General features: G+C 35.3%; 1 protein-coding gene across 1 annotated transcript in view; it reads left to right on the forward strand.

The window, feature by feature from the left end:
- The window catches only part of STK31 (serine/threonine kinase 31), a 91,292-nt gene that overhangs the window by 31,817 nt on the left and 43,797 nt on the right, over nucleotides 1–15,678 (forward strand). Inside the window, 5 exon segments of the mRNA XM_007446750.1 lie at nucleotides 1,759–1,874; nucleotides 3,244–3,403; nucleotides 6,340–6,462; nucleotides 13,356–13,535; nucleotides 15,154–15,270. Of these exon segments, the coding sequence (XP_007446812.1) occupies nucleotides 1,759–1,874; nucleotides 3,244–3,403; nucleotides 6,340–6,462; nucleotides 13,356–13,535; nucleotides 15,154–15,270 (696 nt within the window).

Consider the following 15,678-nt stretch of genomic DNA (forward strand, 5'->3'; position numbering starts at 1 on the left):
TTTTTTTGCGGTACGCGGGCCTCTCACTGCTGTGGCCTCTCCCGCCGCGGAGCACAGGCTCCGGACGCGCAGGCTCAGCAGCCATGGCTCACGGGCCCAGCCGCTCCGCGGCACGTGGGATCCTCCCAGACCGGGGCATGAACCCGCGTCCCCTGCATCGGCAGGCGGACTCTCAACCACTGCGCCACCAGGGAAGCCCAAGATTTTTGTATCATGACTGATTTTCTGTTTACTTGTTCCTTCAGTTACAGAGAGAGGAGTGTTAAAATATCCAGATATTATTGTGGTTTTGTGTATTTCTTTTGTTCCGTCAGGTTTTACTTTGTGGTTTTGAAGCTTTGTTTTTAGGTGCATTCACATTCAGAATTGTTGTGTCTTCTCGATGAATTAATTCATTTGTCTTTATGAAATATCCCAGTTTATTGCTGGGAGTGCTCCCTGTACTGAAGTCCACCTTCCCTGATATTAATATAGCAATGTTTGCCTTGTATATATTTTCCATCCTTTAATTTTTATCTGTCTCTTTATATCTAATACATGTTTCTAATAAGCAGCTTATATGGTTGAGTCTAAGCTGTTTTTGTCCAGATTGATAATCTCACATCTTTTAATTGGAGTGTTTAGCTAATTTTCATTTAATGTAATTATTAATGTGGTTGGGTTTAAGTTTGGCATCTTTTCTATTTGTTTTATTTGTTGTTTGTCTTAAAAACCATACTAATTATTTGTCATCTGAGCTCCGGTTCTTTTTTTTTACAGGTGGATTAACAATAAGTTTAAGACAGTTGAGAAATAAACTGAGTTGACATTTCTTTTAGATTTAAATGATTCTTCAGAATTTTATAGTTCTCATCCACATGTATTTCATTAGCAATTTGTACTAAAAATTTGCTTTTATCGAGTCTTTGTAAATCAGACACATTTTCAAAGATTCAACAACTTTTTATTTTCCCACTTCTGTTTCTTAGATTTATGTAAGTTTTGGAGTAATTATCGTAGCAATTACAGTGGATATAAACAGATTTAAGAACAAACATAACTGCTTCTTCATGGTCATCCTCCTCAGCAAATGGGAGCAGAAGGAGGGCATGAGCATTCCCAAATGTAACTTACTATTAATCAGCATTCAGTATTGGCTCTATTTTATTTAACTGAAGCATTGGAGAGAATGTGAACACCAGAGAACATGATGTTTAAATATTGAGTAAAAGTTCTGTGTTTAACTGTGTAATACCTGGTTTGTAGTATAATTGGAATAAAATTGCTAGGTCTTTATCCATATTACTGCTCTATACATTATTTTGAATAATTATATTAGACATATTGTTAAGGTACCACTCAGAATCAAGGAGTTTAATCTAGCTTGGGTCAAGGAAATGATGTTTTTGATTCTTTTATAATGCAGAATGATATCAGACTTCATAGAAAACAAATTGTCATTGATTATCATTTGGTTTTTAAGGGGATCTTTTATTTTTCTTTTTAAAATCTAAGTATTAAGACATATAATATGTGAAATTTTGTTTTTATTTGGTTTCTTATTAGGATGCAATATGAGTGTCTCTGTGTGAAGGCAGAAGACTGGAATAGTTTATCTTTTTCAGATCCTAGCTCGTAGGGAAATCAGTGTTTGTTATCCTGTTGCCTAGTATTTTTTAGCCTTTAAAATTTTAATTACGCCTAAAAATCATTTAAATAACAGTAGAAATACAGTTTCCTATTTGGGTCTAACTAAGATGTATTTGTTCTTTGCTTCAGCAAGAGAAAGCAACTACCATGGATTTGACTAAACATTTAGAAAGTACTCTTAAGACTTGTGTAGGTACCAGAATGAAAAATCTGGCAGCTAAGGTTGAAATATTGAAAGAAATTAGGTAGGTAAAAGCATATTTTTAAGAAGGATAGTTTAAAACAAATGCTAATTAGTTGGTGATTTGTTTTGTATGCCTGCCATTTTTGCTTTGTAACTTAATCTTTGTATTTTTATTACTTTAAAGAAGGAAACTAAAAATAGTTACTCCTGAGACAAATTTTATATTGTTTTTGTTAGTGTTCTGTTGTCACTGTGTGGCGTGATAGTGTCCTAAAAGTCATCTATGAGAATGAAATTAAAAAGTCAACACAACTTCTAAGTGGTAGTTTGATGAGAAACTACTATGTCCTCTTGTTTTGCTCGGGGTTATTTTCAGTCCTATACTGAAACTAGATTTCAGTAATCTAAATTAATTATACTCCGTCTAAAGAAAGGAGAAAGTAGTGTTCATGGAGTCAGAAGAAATTGGTTAGCAAGTTTTGTGCAGAGTTTATTTGGCATATCTCAGACTCTATATATGAATTATGTAGGTATTTTACTTTATAGAGGATTGCTTTATTATTGGTTAGGGATAATTTTTCACCCTTTTCTGCAATGTGGAAAAAATAGTTCTCAAAACAACCTAGTTCTCTTTTTGTGCTATACATACAACTTAAACCAGTAATTCATTTTCTCATGTACTTTGAAACACTAAGAAGATGTTGCCCTGAATTAATCCTGCACATTTGTCTTTTGTCCAGTGGGGATTTATATTCTCCAGTATAAATCCATCAATTGGTATCTGGTTTATAAGTTTCTAAATAGTTTGAGTAAGTCTCTCTAGAGCTTAATCAACTTTTAATGCACAACCAAAAATTCAAGTGACTACAAAGCTGTGAGATAGACTTTGGACCAAAACAGTTCAAAATATTTTAACCCATATTTGAGGAAATAATGTGCTGTTAGAATGGTGGCAGTCTAACTGGAAGCTAGAAAAAAGAAAATGATGGGCCTTGTTGGTTTTGCTATTTGGTCTTTCTCATTGCTTTTTCTTTTTGGATATTTTAAAAAACTCTGCAAATGCTAGTCTGCTTATTAAGGTACAAGGACTATGTGCCTGTCATCTTGGTAAGCAAGATTGGCTTAAGTATAAAATTTTGCAGAATTATTTATAAATCTAATTTAATATCATTTAAAATCTGCAGACTTTTGAAGTTGTCTTTTTATATAAAGCTTTTTGAAAAAGATATTTAAATTTTTTTCTCAATCAATTATGTTTTTAATTAAAAGTTTGTATCAAAGTTATTTATGATTTTATATGATTTTAAAAAGTACCTCTTCATAGCCAGTGTTGTAAATAGTAACTTTAGACCATTAGTATTTAAGTGTAATTTTTTTTCTCACAGCACCTTAAAAATTTCTTGATCTTTTCCTTTTTGCTGTTTTAATAGATGTGTCAATATCAATGCTCATTTTGGAAATGACCTTTCAGATGCTATACAAGTGTTGGATGAAGGCTGCTTTACTCTCCCAGCTTCTCTGAATGAATTAGAGATAATTTGGGCAGAATACTGTCTGGCTCAGGAGAAGATTCAAACTTGTCAGAATATGGTGGGTTAACAATTTTTCTCTATGATGATTTTTATCTGTTGAACATAAGGAGATAATGTCTTTCAAGAAAGCAGAAGGACTGCAGATATTGGAATGATACTTTATGTGAAATCTTTAACTTTTACATATCTTCATATTAATAATTTGATTTCTTTTGTTGCCTTGTAAGAAAGGTAGGATAGATAAGTAGTGATTGTGGAAAAAGGGTTAGTTAACCCTTTTGCAGTTCCTTTTGCATGAGAATTTACCTCTCTGTTCCCTTGGTAATTTGATGAAATGATATTTCAGTCATGTTACTGGCAACATTGTTTAGGTAAAAATAAAACCCCTGATTGGTAAATTGTATCTGGACTGGGAGGAACTGTATACTACAAATACTTGCAACTGGGCATACCCCTTGAGGGACCCTGGCAGCTATACCTATAAGAGATGGTGGCTTTTCAGGGGCATGAGGCTTGTAAGCCAGAGTGGCTCCCACAACTGCTAATGTGGATCTTGTCTTCTGGTCTGAGTGGCGTGTTTTATGCTGCATTATAGGACTCTGCCTTACTGTTAAATGCTATCTAAGCCATCCATGTGTGGGTAGGGGAGGGATATGAAGAATGGAATATTTCATGTGACTTCTTCATTAGTGTAGGTAAAATATATATTTATTTCCTCTTGGAATTTTCTTTAGTTTATCATATTGAGCTGAATGGAACTCCTTCTTTTTCATATAAAGATATTTGGTACAACAATCATAGCTTTCCGTAGTACCTATGAGCCCTAAACTTGTGTTTGGAGTTGTCCTATCTTAAGTATTGGTGGTTTCTGCCTCTGGGGATTGTGCCCTGAAAGTCTTATTTCCTATTCATTCTAGGTTGGCCAGTTGGCAGTGTAACTGGCTCTGAATGAGAAAAGTAAAGAGAATAACTAGGCCTTTGAAAATGCCAGGAATGTTTAATTTGGATAAAGGATTTGATTTGGGTTATTTTACATATTAGACCTGGTTACTGGTTACTTCTGATTATGGAAGAAAAAAAGTGACAGAAGTAATAATTTTTGAATCTCTATGAGACACAGGCAGCGTTATAGATACTTTATAAACTTTTCGTACACCAACTTTTAAAAATGGGCACTTTTTGGGCTTCCCTGGTGGTGCAGTGGTTGAGAGCCCGCCTCCCAATGCAGGGAACGCAGGTTCGTACCCCGGTCTGGGAAGATCCCACATGCCGTGGAGCGGCTGGGTCCGTGAGCCTTGGCTGCTGAGCCTGCGCGTCCGGAGCCTGTGCTCCACAATGGGAGAGGTCACAACAGTGAGAGACCCGCGTACTGCAAAAAAAAAAAAAAAAAAAAAAAAGGGCACTTTTGCTCCTTAGGAAACTGAGGCCCACAGGGTTTAAGGAAATTGCTCAAGATTACGTAGTTCTAAATGTTAATATGGAATTTGAACCCAGGGATGTCTGATTACAAAGTGTATTCTAGTTCCATTTAAACCATACTGCCAGTATTAAAATACTTCATCATGTATTTTCATGTAGTAAGATGAAAAGATGAAAAAGGACTGCTTTTTAATTTTTGTTTTGTTTTGTTTTTGTCATTTGAGCATAGGAAAGTGATTTATCACAGGGAGGAAGAGGGCTTAGTATATACCTAGGACTTGGTATTCTGGTAGAACAAATGTGATTTTTTTTTTTGAAGCAATTTATTTCCACTACTGCTGATGTTTCAGGACTTACTTTTAGGCTTTATTACCCTAAAGTTCATTTGACAGACTGAAGAGTAGATTATTGGATAAATAGAGAGTCATAATTGTCCCTCAGATAAAGTTGTCATTTTATTTCCCTGCTTGTACTTAATTTAGGTCAGTATTGTTATTTTCATTTATATATTTCACACAGTTCCTTAACTTGATTGCCATGTGTACTTTTTTTTTTTAATAAATTTACTTATTTTATTTATTTATTTTTGGCTGTGTTGGGTCTTCATTGCTGCTAGTGGGCTTTCTCTAGTTGCAGTGAGCAGGGGCTACTCTTCGTTGCTGTGTGCGGGCTTCTCATTATGATGGTTTCTCTTGTTGCGGAGCACAGGCTCTAGGCACGCGGGCTTCAGTAGTTGTGGCACGTGGGCTCGGTAGTTGTGGCGCACGGGCTTAGTTGCTCCATGGCATGTGGGACCTTCCTAGACTGGGGATGGAAACTGTGTCCCCTGCATTGGCAGGCAGATTCTTAACCACTGTGCCACCATGGAAGCCCGTCAGGTGTATTTTTGATGAAAGAAATTCTTTTCTTTTGTCTTTATAATTAATTATATAATGGTCTTGTTGAGCTTACACAAAAAAGAGTATTCTAACATTCAGGCTTTTAAGTGTATGTGCCAGACACTGTTACAGGTAGTAGACGCATGCATTTGTTTAAAACGTCCTATCCCTCTATCTACCTTGGGTATTGGCTGGATATATAAATACATAGTTTTAACATAGTTTGGTAAGTACTGTAACGGAGGTAATGCACAGCATTCTTAGATATCTCTCATATCTATTTCCAAACATAGCCTTTTGGGTGAATTGGAGGTTTTATCATGGTGGAGATTAACTGAATCTTGAAAGATAAGTAGATGAAGGAATTGAGGGTGGGCTGAGAGTAGGAAGGAGACAGTGTATAATTAGCCATAGATACTTGTATAATTTTCTTAAGAAAAGCAAAAATTTTTAGGAAAAGATGAAGATTAACAGAGCAGAATTGTTGATCGTAAATCTTATTTCTAATTAAGGGAGAGAAAACTCTGTCATTTTGGTGATCTAAGGAGACAGGTGTTTGTCTGAAATGTTACTATGTTTGGAGAAAGTAATGTTAAATTTTACTAACTTTAAGAGATCAGTTTTTTTCATAGAGGTCAGTGTGTAAAAAAACCCCCTGATATATTAATGATGGTTATTCTTTTTTTCCTTCCTCCAGAATGAAGGGAATATTTTGATAGCCAAAAGAAATGAAGTACAACAGAAGCTGTACATGGCAGTAGAAGTTTTTATTCTGGAAGTTGATGAGTTACCTCTTAATAAACGCTTGAAAACATTACAGGTTGGAATTTTAAAAGATACTAAATATACATTAAATATACATTAAAATATGTTTATCATTTGAGAGGTGAAATTAGCATTTACCTTTAGACTTCAGATAGTACTGATGGCCGCAAAAGTTTTTCTTTGATGAATCCTAGTTTCTTTTTAATGGTGTTAAAATTTTATATTGATATATTTAATGTGTTTATGTATGTATATGTATTTATCCTGCAAATAAGGTAAAATGATCAGGCATGTCAGGCTTGCTAGAGCAGCATTCTTTGGGAAAACTCACAGAGACAGGAGCAGTAGCAGGCAGGTGAGTCGCTGTTACCCACTGCATTCTAGCAGAAAATCTAGTAAAGCCATATGTTAGAGTTAGGGAGAGGGATCCTGATCCTTGAGTTATAGGGCTTTTAAGATCTGTGATAGGAGATGGAGTACAGTAGCTGTATGATGTTGTGGAACCTTGTCTTTAGTCCTATCCTGTCAGCTCAGAAATGACTAATTTGGAGTGAATGAGTGTGACAATGTTGTCATTCCACCTATTAACATAGTCTTTCTACTTATTCACATTTTTTATTATGTTTTTTAATGATGTTTAAAAGTTTTCTCCCTAGCGCCTCATGCATTTTCTTCATTTAACTCCAAGACATTTATACTTTTGATTGCTTTTGTGAATGTTATCTTATTTTCCATTTCCTAGTTATTTTTGATGATGTAGAGGGATACTATTGATTTTTATATATTGATGTCTCTCTGGCAACTCTGCTGAACTCTCTTTTAGTTTTTGTCAGTTGATACTCTGAGCTTTCTGTGTGGTCATATCATTTGAACACAATAACCCTCTTCTACTCCTTCTACCTTTTATGGATCTTAGAAGTTTTACTGTTTGTCAGTATCTTTAATACCAAGTTGAATAATAGCTGTCTTGTTTTATACTGTAGGGAATAAGCTTGCTGGAGAATTGGAGAAAAGGATATTCAGGGACACCTGGGCACTGTCTCTCTTTTTTTTTTAACATCTTTATTGGAGTATAATTGCTTTACAATGGTGTGTTAGTTTCTGCTTTATAACAAAATGAATCAGTTATACATATACATATGTTCCCATATCTCTTCCCTCTTGCATCTCCTTCCCTCCCACCCTCCCTATCCCACCCCTGTAGGTGGTCACAAACCATCGAGCTGATCTCCCTGTGCTATGCGGCTGCTTCCCACTAGCTATCTGTTTTACGTTTGGTAGTGTATATATGTCCATGCCACTCTCTCACTTTGTCACAGCTTACCCTTCCCTCTCCTCGTATCCTCAAGTCCATTCTCTAGTAGGTCTGTGTATTTTTTTCTGTCTTACCCCTAGGTTCTTCATGACCTTTTTTTTTTTTTTTCCCTTAGATTCCATATATATGTGTTAGCATATGGTATTTGTTTTTCTCTTTCTGACTTACTTCACTCTGTATGACAGACTGGAATAACCTATACTATTTATGCAATTCCATTTAAGCAAATGGAATTTTCTTAGTGAGGTCCATCCACCTCGCTACAAATATCTCAATTTCGTTTCTTTTTATGTCTGAGTAATATTCCATTGTATATATGTGCCACATCTTCTTTATCCATTCATCCGATGATGGACACATAAACATTTCTCCAAAGAAGATATACAGATTGCCAACAAACACATGAAAGAATGCTCAACATCATATTAGAGAAATGCAAATCAAAACTGCAATGAGATATCATCTCACACTGGTCAGAATGGCCATCATCAAAAAATCTAGAAACAATAAATGCTGGAGAGGATGTGGAGAAAAGGGAACCCTCTTGCACTGTTGGTGGGAATGTAAATTGATACAGCCACTATGGAGAACAGTATGGAGTTTCCTTAAAAAACTAAAAATAGAACTACCATACGACCCAGCAATCCCACTACTGGGCATATACCCTGAGAAAACCATAATTCAAAAAGAGTCATGTACCAAAATGTTCACTGCAGCTCTTTTTACAATAGCCAGGACATGGGCATGGTCTCTTTTTGTCCACGTAGATGAAGGTGTAGTTTTCATATTACTGTGTATGGTTCAGGAGCCATTGGAGCCCTGGTTTGAAACATTTTCTTAAATGGAATTGCATAAATAGTACAGGTTATTCCAGAATGGTGAAGTGAGCTTTTCATATAAAAGGATAGTGTTGAAAGAATTCACCTCTCTGCATTGCAGCTTCTACTTTACCCTGTAAAGGTTTATTTCTTCTCATTAACTGTTAGAAAGCAGAGGTGAAGGATCGGCAAACAAGGTCATTTTGTTGTTGTTGTTGTTGTTGTTGTTGTTGTTTTTTGCGGTACGCGGGCCTCTCACTGTTGTGGCCTCTGCCGTTGCGGAGCACAGGCTCCGGACGCGCAGACTCAGCGGCCGTGACTCACGGGCCTAGCCGCTCCGCGGCATGTGGGATCTTCCCAGACCAGGGCACGAACTCGTGTCCCCTGCATCAGCAGGTGGACTCTCAACTCTACGCCACCAGGGAAGCCCGACAAGGTCATTTTTAAAGCTCTTTTCTTTTTAAAGTTTAATCTTAAAAGAAGTTTTGCCAAATCTGGTTTGTCTCTCTTTCTACTATTCCCCTCGGTCACCAGTTTATTCTTTTTTTAAAATTTTCACTGGAGTATAGTTGATTTACAATGTTGTGTTAGTTTCAAGTGTACAGCAAAGTGAATAAGTTACATATATACACTCTCTTTTAGATTCTTTTCCCATGTAGGCCATTGCAGAGTATTGAGTAGAGTTACCTGTGCTCTACAGTAGGTTCTTATGAGTTATCTATCTGATATATAGTAGTGTGTATATGTCCCCCCACCCGGAATCATATTTTTCTACATCTGTAACTCTGTTTCTGTTTTGTAGATAAGTTCATTTGTACCCTTTTTTTAGATTCCACATATAAGCAATATCATATGATATTTGTCTTTCTCTGACTTCACTCAGTATGACAATCTCTGGGTCCATCCATGTTGCTGCAGATGGCATTATTTCATTCTTTTTTATGGCTGAGTAATATTCCACTATATATGTACCACATCTTCTTTATCCATTCCTCTGTTGATGGATGTTTAGGATGCTTCCATGTGCTGGCTATTGTAAACAGTGCTACAGTGAACATTAGGGTTCATGTATCTTTTTGAATTACGGTTTTCTCCAGAGCTACATGTAAACGAATGAAATTAGAACACTCCCTAACACCATACACAAAAATAAACTCAAAATGGATTGAAGACCTAAATGTAAGGCTGGATACTATAAACCTCTTAGAGGAAAACATAGGCAGAACACTTTTTGACATAAATCACAGCAAGATCTTTTTCAATCCACCTCCTAGAGTAATGAAAATAAAAACAAAAATAAACGAATGGGACCTAATTAAATTTAAAAGCTTTTGCACAGCAAAGGAAACCATAAACAAAATGGAAAGACGACTTACAGAGTGGTAGAAAATATTTGCAAATAAAGCAACTGACAAGGGATTAATCTCCAAAATATACAAATGGCTCATGCAGCTCAATATCAATAAAACAAACAACCCAGTCAGAAATCGGGTGGAAGATCTAAATAGACACTTCTCCAAAGAAGACATACAGATGGCTAAAAAGCACATGAAAAGATGCTCAACATCACTAATTATTAGAGAAATGCCGATCAAAACTACAATGAGATATCACCTCACACTGGTCAGAATGGCCATCATCAAAAAGTCTACAAATAATACATGCTGGAGAGGGTGTGGAGAAAAGGGAACCCGCTTGCTCTGTTGGTGGGAATGTAAATTGGTACAGCCACTATGGAGAACAGTATGGAGGTTCCTTATAAAACTAAAAATAGAGTTACCATGTGATCCAGGAATCCCACTCCTGGGCACCAGATTATTCTTTAAGCTTCTCTTTAGTTTGCTGAAAAATAGTTAGATTTTTATTTATATTCTTCAAGTAAATACTTAAGAAATATAACTTATACTTTGATAATGAGGGTCAAAGAAGTGAAATATCATGATTTTGATTTCCTCAGCATTTATTGAGATTTTTTTTGTGGCCTACAATACACAGTTAATTTTTCATGACTGTTCCTTTTTAAGTTCAAAAAGAAAGTATATTCTAGGTTTTCTTTGTGTGCAGTTTCTGACCTATAGCTATTATTTTAAGCTTTAATCTTCTGTATCTTTGCTTAGTTTTTTTATCTGACCAGTTTGGGGATATTTTTGTTATATATTCTAGTTAATATATTGTTATATATTCTGGTTCTTTAAATTGTTCAAAATATTTCATTGCTGTATTGTTGAGTGTTAATGAATTTTTGATTGGTATGTATTTTAAGATGTTATGTAAAATTGTTTTTCCCTTATGGTGTTTTGGGATAAAATTTTATTTTTGTTTTCTTTTAAAATTCTTATCCCACCTGTCTTTCTGGTTAATATTTGCTTTATATATATTTCCTTTTTTTCTCCCTTTATTTTAAATGTCTCTCTTAGACAACACACTAACAGATCATTTTTAAAAAGAATCCAACGTGTAAATCTGCCTTTTGATGGGTAGCTTGATTTATATATTTATAATTACTCTTTTATTAGAACTTATTTCTGTGATTATTTTTGTGTTTCTGTTTATCATGGTTTCTTTTTTTTCCTCCCTTTTTTTTCACCTTCTACCCCTGATATCTTAGAACATTTTCACTTGCCTCTGGTGTGTCTTTTTCTCCCTCCCGTGAATCTAACAACCACAATTGTTGTCTAGGATTTTACTCACAGATTGTTACAGATACTGTATATGATATCTCAAGTAACAGACTTTAGAGTTATTTTCTCACTCTTATTTATTTTGTAAATTATTGGATATCTTTTGGTTTACTCTGTATTGGAATACTTTCTTTGAGAGTACTTTCAAGGAGGGCTTTGAGTGGTTGACTTTGTGACGTATTAAATGTCTCAGGATATTGTATTTAAACAATTTAAATATTTAAACAGTTGCTTACATTTAAGCTCTTTAAATAATTGTTTAGTGAGCTACAAAATATTAGGTCCATTTTCTCTTCAGACCTTTGACAATAATAATCCATTGTTTTCTTATTTCAGTAGTTGTTGATATGAGTCTGATTTTTGTTCTTCTGTTACCTTTTTTCCTCCTGGAGCTTGAGCATTTTCTCTTGACTTATTTCCTAAATTGCACTGAAACATATATGTTTAGATTTAATCTGAGGCAATTCAGTTTGAGGTTTTTCTTTAACTCCAGGAAATATTTGATAATTATTTCTTAAAATACTGTCCCCGCCCCCCCGGCTCCCTCCCACCTCATTTACATTTTCTTTCATTCTGAGACTTCTGTTAGATGGATGTTTAAACTTCTGTTCTTTACATATTTTAATTGTTCATTCATTTTTTTCTATCCTTTTATCCCTTTCTGTGTCTTTTTGGAAGGATCCTTGACTTAACCACCTAGTCACTAATTGGTTCTTTTGCTGTATTTCTTCTGCCACTTAACCAATCCCTTGTGTTCTTTATTTCAAAGATTATTTCTTTCATACTTAATAATTTCAGGTATTATTCATAGCTACTTGGTTTTGCTTTATGTTTCCAATTTTCTTTCTTTGAGAATATTTGTTTTGTTTATTTTGAGCTCTTACTATTATCTGGGCTACTGATTTTGCTTCCTTTTTATAAGGTGGCTTAGTTTATTATATTTCTTTCAGAATGTTTGTATTATTCACACATTTCCTCCTCCCCTGTACTTCCCCTCAGGACCTCTCATATTCTCTTGAAGAATTATAAACTGCCTTAGTGTGCTGTTGTATACATATGTGATAGTGTGGTAATGGGACCTAGGGAGGGGTGAAAGCTTGGACCATAACTTCAGATGGGTTTAGGGAATAGGATGGGGTTGTTACTCAGAACTTCTAGGGTTGCAGTCTGGGCTCAACTACTTCCTATTGGCTTTTCTTCTAGATTATCTTACTCTTCAGAGGACCTCCCAGTCCTGGGAGGAAAAGAGCCGCTGCTTTTTTCCAGGGGCTGCTACTCTTGGGTGTAAATGCTACCAGGTATTCAGGGCAAAAGGGAAGAAAAGAGAGTGCTTGGCCAGTTCTTTTGTGTTGGTTATCAATTTCTGCCTCATCTAGGTTCTTACACTGTACTTGTATAAATCCATTGCCTCTTGCTTGTGCTGCTGCTTTCCTGCCCAGTGTGAGGGAAAAAGAAGGGCATATGAAGACAGTTCTTTTCCCACAGGATATTCTCTGCTGTGGTACAGGCCTTCTCCCACTTGGTATGACTGTATTCATTCAGTGCTAAGCACCAGCCATCCTCTCTCTTTCCAAGGGTTTCTCATAGTTTTGTGATAAAAATTTCTGGGGTCTATTAAGTTTTCCTCTTGTCTCTGTGACATTTCTAGAGTCTGATTCCTAGAGAGAGACATCAAGCTCTTTTGTCTCTTCTAAGCCTTTCTAAAAATGCTTTTAAGTGTATACACACATACACACACATATGCTTAATGTCTTTCCTTAATTGGAATTATTTGAATATTTTGGTGTGTTTATTTTTACTTAGCAGTAGCTCTTAGAAACTTCCATATCAGGACAAAATAGTAGTGATTCTTATGTAAAGTCAGAGAAAAAAGGATAATTTCTACTTGATTAAAAGCCTAAGAATATAAAACCTTCTATTTATAACCTTAATTCACTTAACGTTTACTCTTACAGTCCAAATAAATCACCTTATAGGTAGTTTTATGCTTTTATGTCTAATTATTCTAAGTTTTATTTATAAAATGCTCAAAGATAGGGATTCAACATACTACTTTTCTCTCAGATTCTAATATGGTGCTTGAATCCTAATATAAAATTAATAAACTTTAAAAAACAGAAGTATCTCTCTGCAGGATTTGTCAGCCTCTTTAGAAGCAGTATATGGACAGGCCAAAGAAGGGACAAACTCTGAAGAAATACTGAAGAAATTTTATGACTGGAAGTGTAATAAAAGAGAGAAGTTCACCAGCGTTAGGAGTGAAACAGAGGTTTCTCTACAACATCTTGTAACATGGTTTCAGGGTACCTTAAAGGTAATGAGCTGTTGCCGAGTGGTGTCATAGGATAAACCAGGGAATGTGTTATTTTTAAATTGTCCACATGTAATTCACTTCTTTCTGAGAGAGAGAGTGAGGGAGGGAGGGAGAGAGAGATAAAAAAGAGAAAAAATATTAATGAGAATATGAATGAGAATGCTGGGATAGAAGAGTGAGGGATTTACATATTTACATTCTCTGTTTAGGACATATATGAAAACAACTTCAGTCAAGTTACAGGTGTAAGATAATATCAGTGGAGTTTATTACAAGTGTAGTGTATATTTTACAGCTATAGTGTAGAGATAAGGGTATGTGCTTTGAGGGTAGTAGAGCTTTCCTCTTTTTGGTTTCTTTTTTAGCAAGACATATGTGTTTTAACATTAGTTGGCTGACTAGCCATGATTACAGTGTTGTTTAGCAGTGTAAGTCTTTTAAGTTTTAGTTATCTTAAATATCCTAAAGATACCTAAAATAAATGGGGAATATTAGTCTCATTTGATATTAGAAAAGGTATCTTGTATATCTTTTTGTTTTTTTAGTTCTTATTATTGTGAAAACACCATGTAATTTTCTAAAAGACTTGGAGGCATGTGGCTTTGTGTAGTGTACTCAGAACCCTAATTAAATTTCAGCCTAATTTTGTTATTGATTCTGTGTTCTTCTGTGTGCTTTACATCCTCCTGAGCAAAGGGAAAGACACCTATAGTGTCATTTATCTCTCTGTGTGAATGATTTCCAAATATGCAGTTCTAGCTTTGTCTGGGAAAAAAAAAATCTTTCATCTCCTGCTACTTCAAGAACTCTTCATTTTTGGTACTTCCTTATGGATACATTAATGTAACTAAGTTATTTCTTTGTCTTCTTTTGTTATTGATCATAATTGTCTTTCCATTTAGGTTAATTATCTGTTATCCTTTTCTTTCATTTCCATATCCGTTTCCCAAATCTAGACCACCATAAACACAAATCTGAACCTCTGAAAGCCGAGTGACTGCTTATGACATTTATGTTCTGTATTATAGTTTGGGCCCCTGATGTCTATTCTATTTAACACCTTATTATAAAGTCTGTTTCCTGATAGAAAGTACCTTAGTTTTCCTAATGAGATGGAAACTATCAGGGTTTAATTTTTAACTTTGAATCTTCATATTCCTTAATGCTGGTGGGTCATCATTAAGTACCAGATATAATCATACCCCTTCTTTGTATAAACGCTGATATTGTCTGCCCACTACCTGTCAGATTTAAACTTGCTACCTGAGCAGTCAAGGTTCTTTACCAGTATTTAGTCAGACTGCCTCTTTTACTGTTCCCCCAAAACATCTTGGTCTTGTCCCTGTTTTTTCTCATAATTTTCCTCTGTATTGTCCTCTCATCTCTCTTAATCACTAATTACCTAAACAAAAATCTGTGTTTTCTTTAGGCATGTGAGGTGTGTATACCTTTTCTTTCCGGTGCATAAGTTTTGTGAGGGTAGTACTTTATGTTTCTTGTGTTTATTTCCCCCTCGTTGCCCAGTACATAGGTTAATGCTCTGCTCCAGGTATAAGGACACAATACTAATAGAAATAATTAAATGAGATACTTCATGTTTTTTATTTTTGCACACGAGGCCTTTGATCTATCTGTGGAAGAATCACTGACTTCTGAAGACACAATTGGTAATATTGATGAAATCCTAGAGAAGGCTGAGTCAAGCGTCTGCAAAGAGCTGGAGATATCTCTGATTGTGAGTATTGATAGTCTTTATTACTGCTTCCTTTGAAGCAGAGTGGTTTCCTTACTAGGTAGAGTGTTAAGACTAGTCTTAGCTTTCCTCGTAAAGGCCTATTTGAGATAATAACACCGTCAAGTTCTAATCCAAATACAGTGTGAAGTCTTATTCTTCCACAGGGTGGTTGGTATTTTGATTTTAGTAGGATATTTCACATGAAAAAAAAATCTAATGTTTAATTCCAGGAAAACAGCTCTTAATCTGAGTGTGTCGGCTTTCGTTAGCCCTTGATTCTTGAGTCCGTCATACCCAGTGACTGTAAGTGTAAGATAAGACTGTTTAGAGTTTGTGAAAACTTGAAATAAAATCTGAAACAGCTCTTGGAAGTGGATACACAGGTTTGATTAGTAGCTCCCTTTCCCT

The sequence above is a fragment of the Lipotes vexillifer genome, unplaced genomic scaffold, assembly GCF_000442215.2.
Source record: "Lipotes vexillifer unplaced genomic scaffold, Lipotes_vexillifer_v1.1 scaffold617, whole genome shotgun sequence".
Lineage (NCBI taxonomy): Eukaryota > Metazoa > Chordata > Mammalia > Artiodactyla > Lipotidae > Lipotes > Lipotes vexillifer.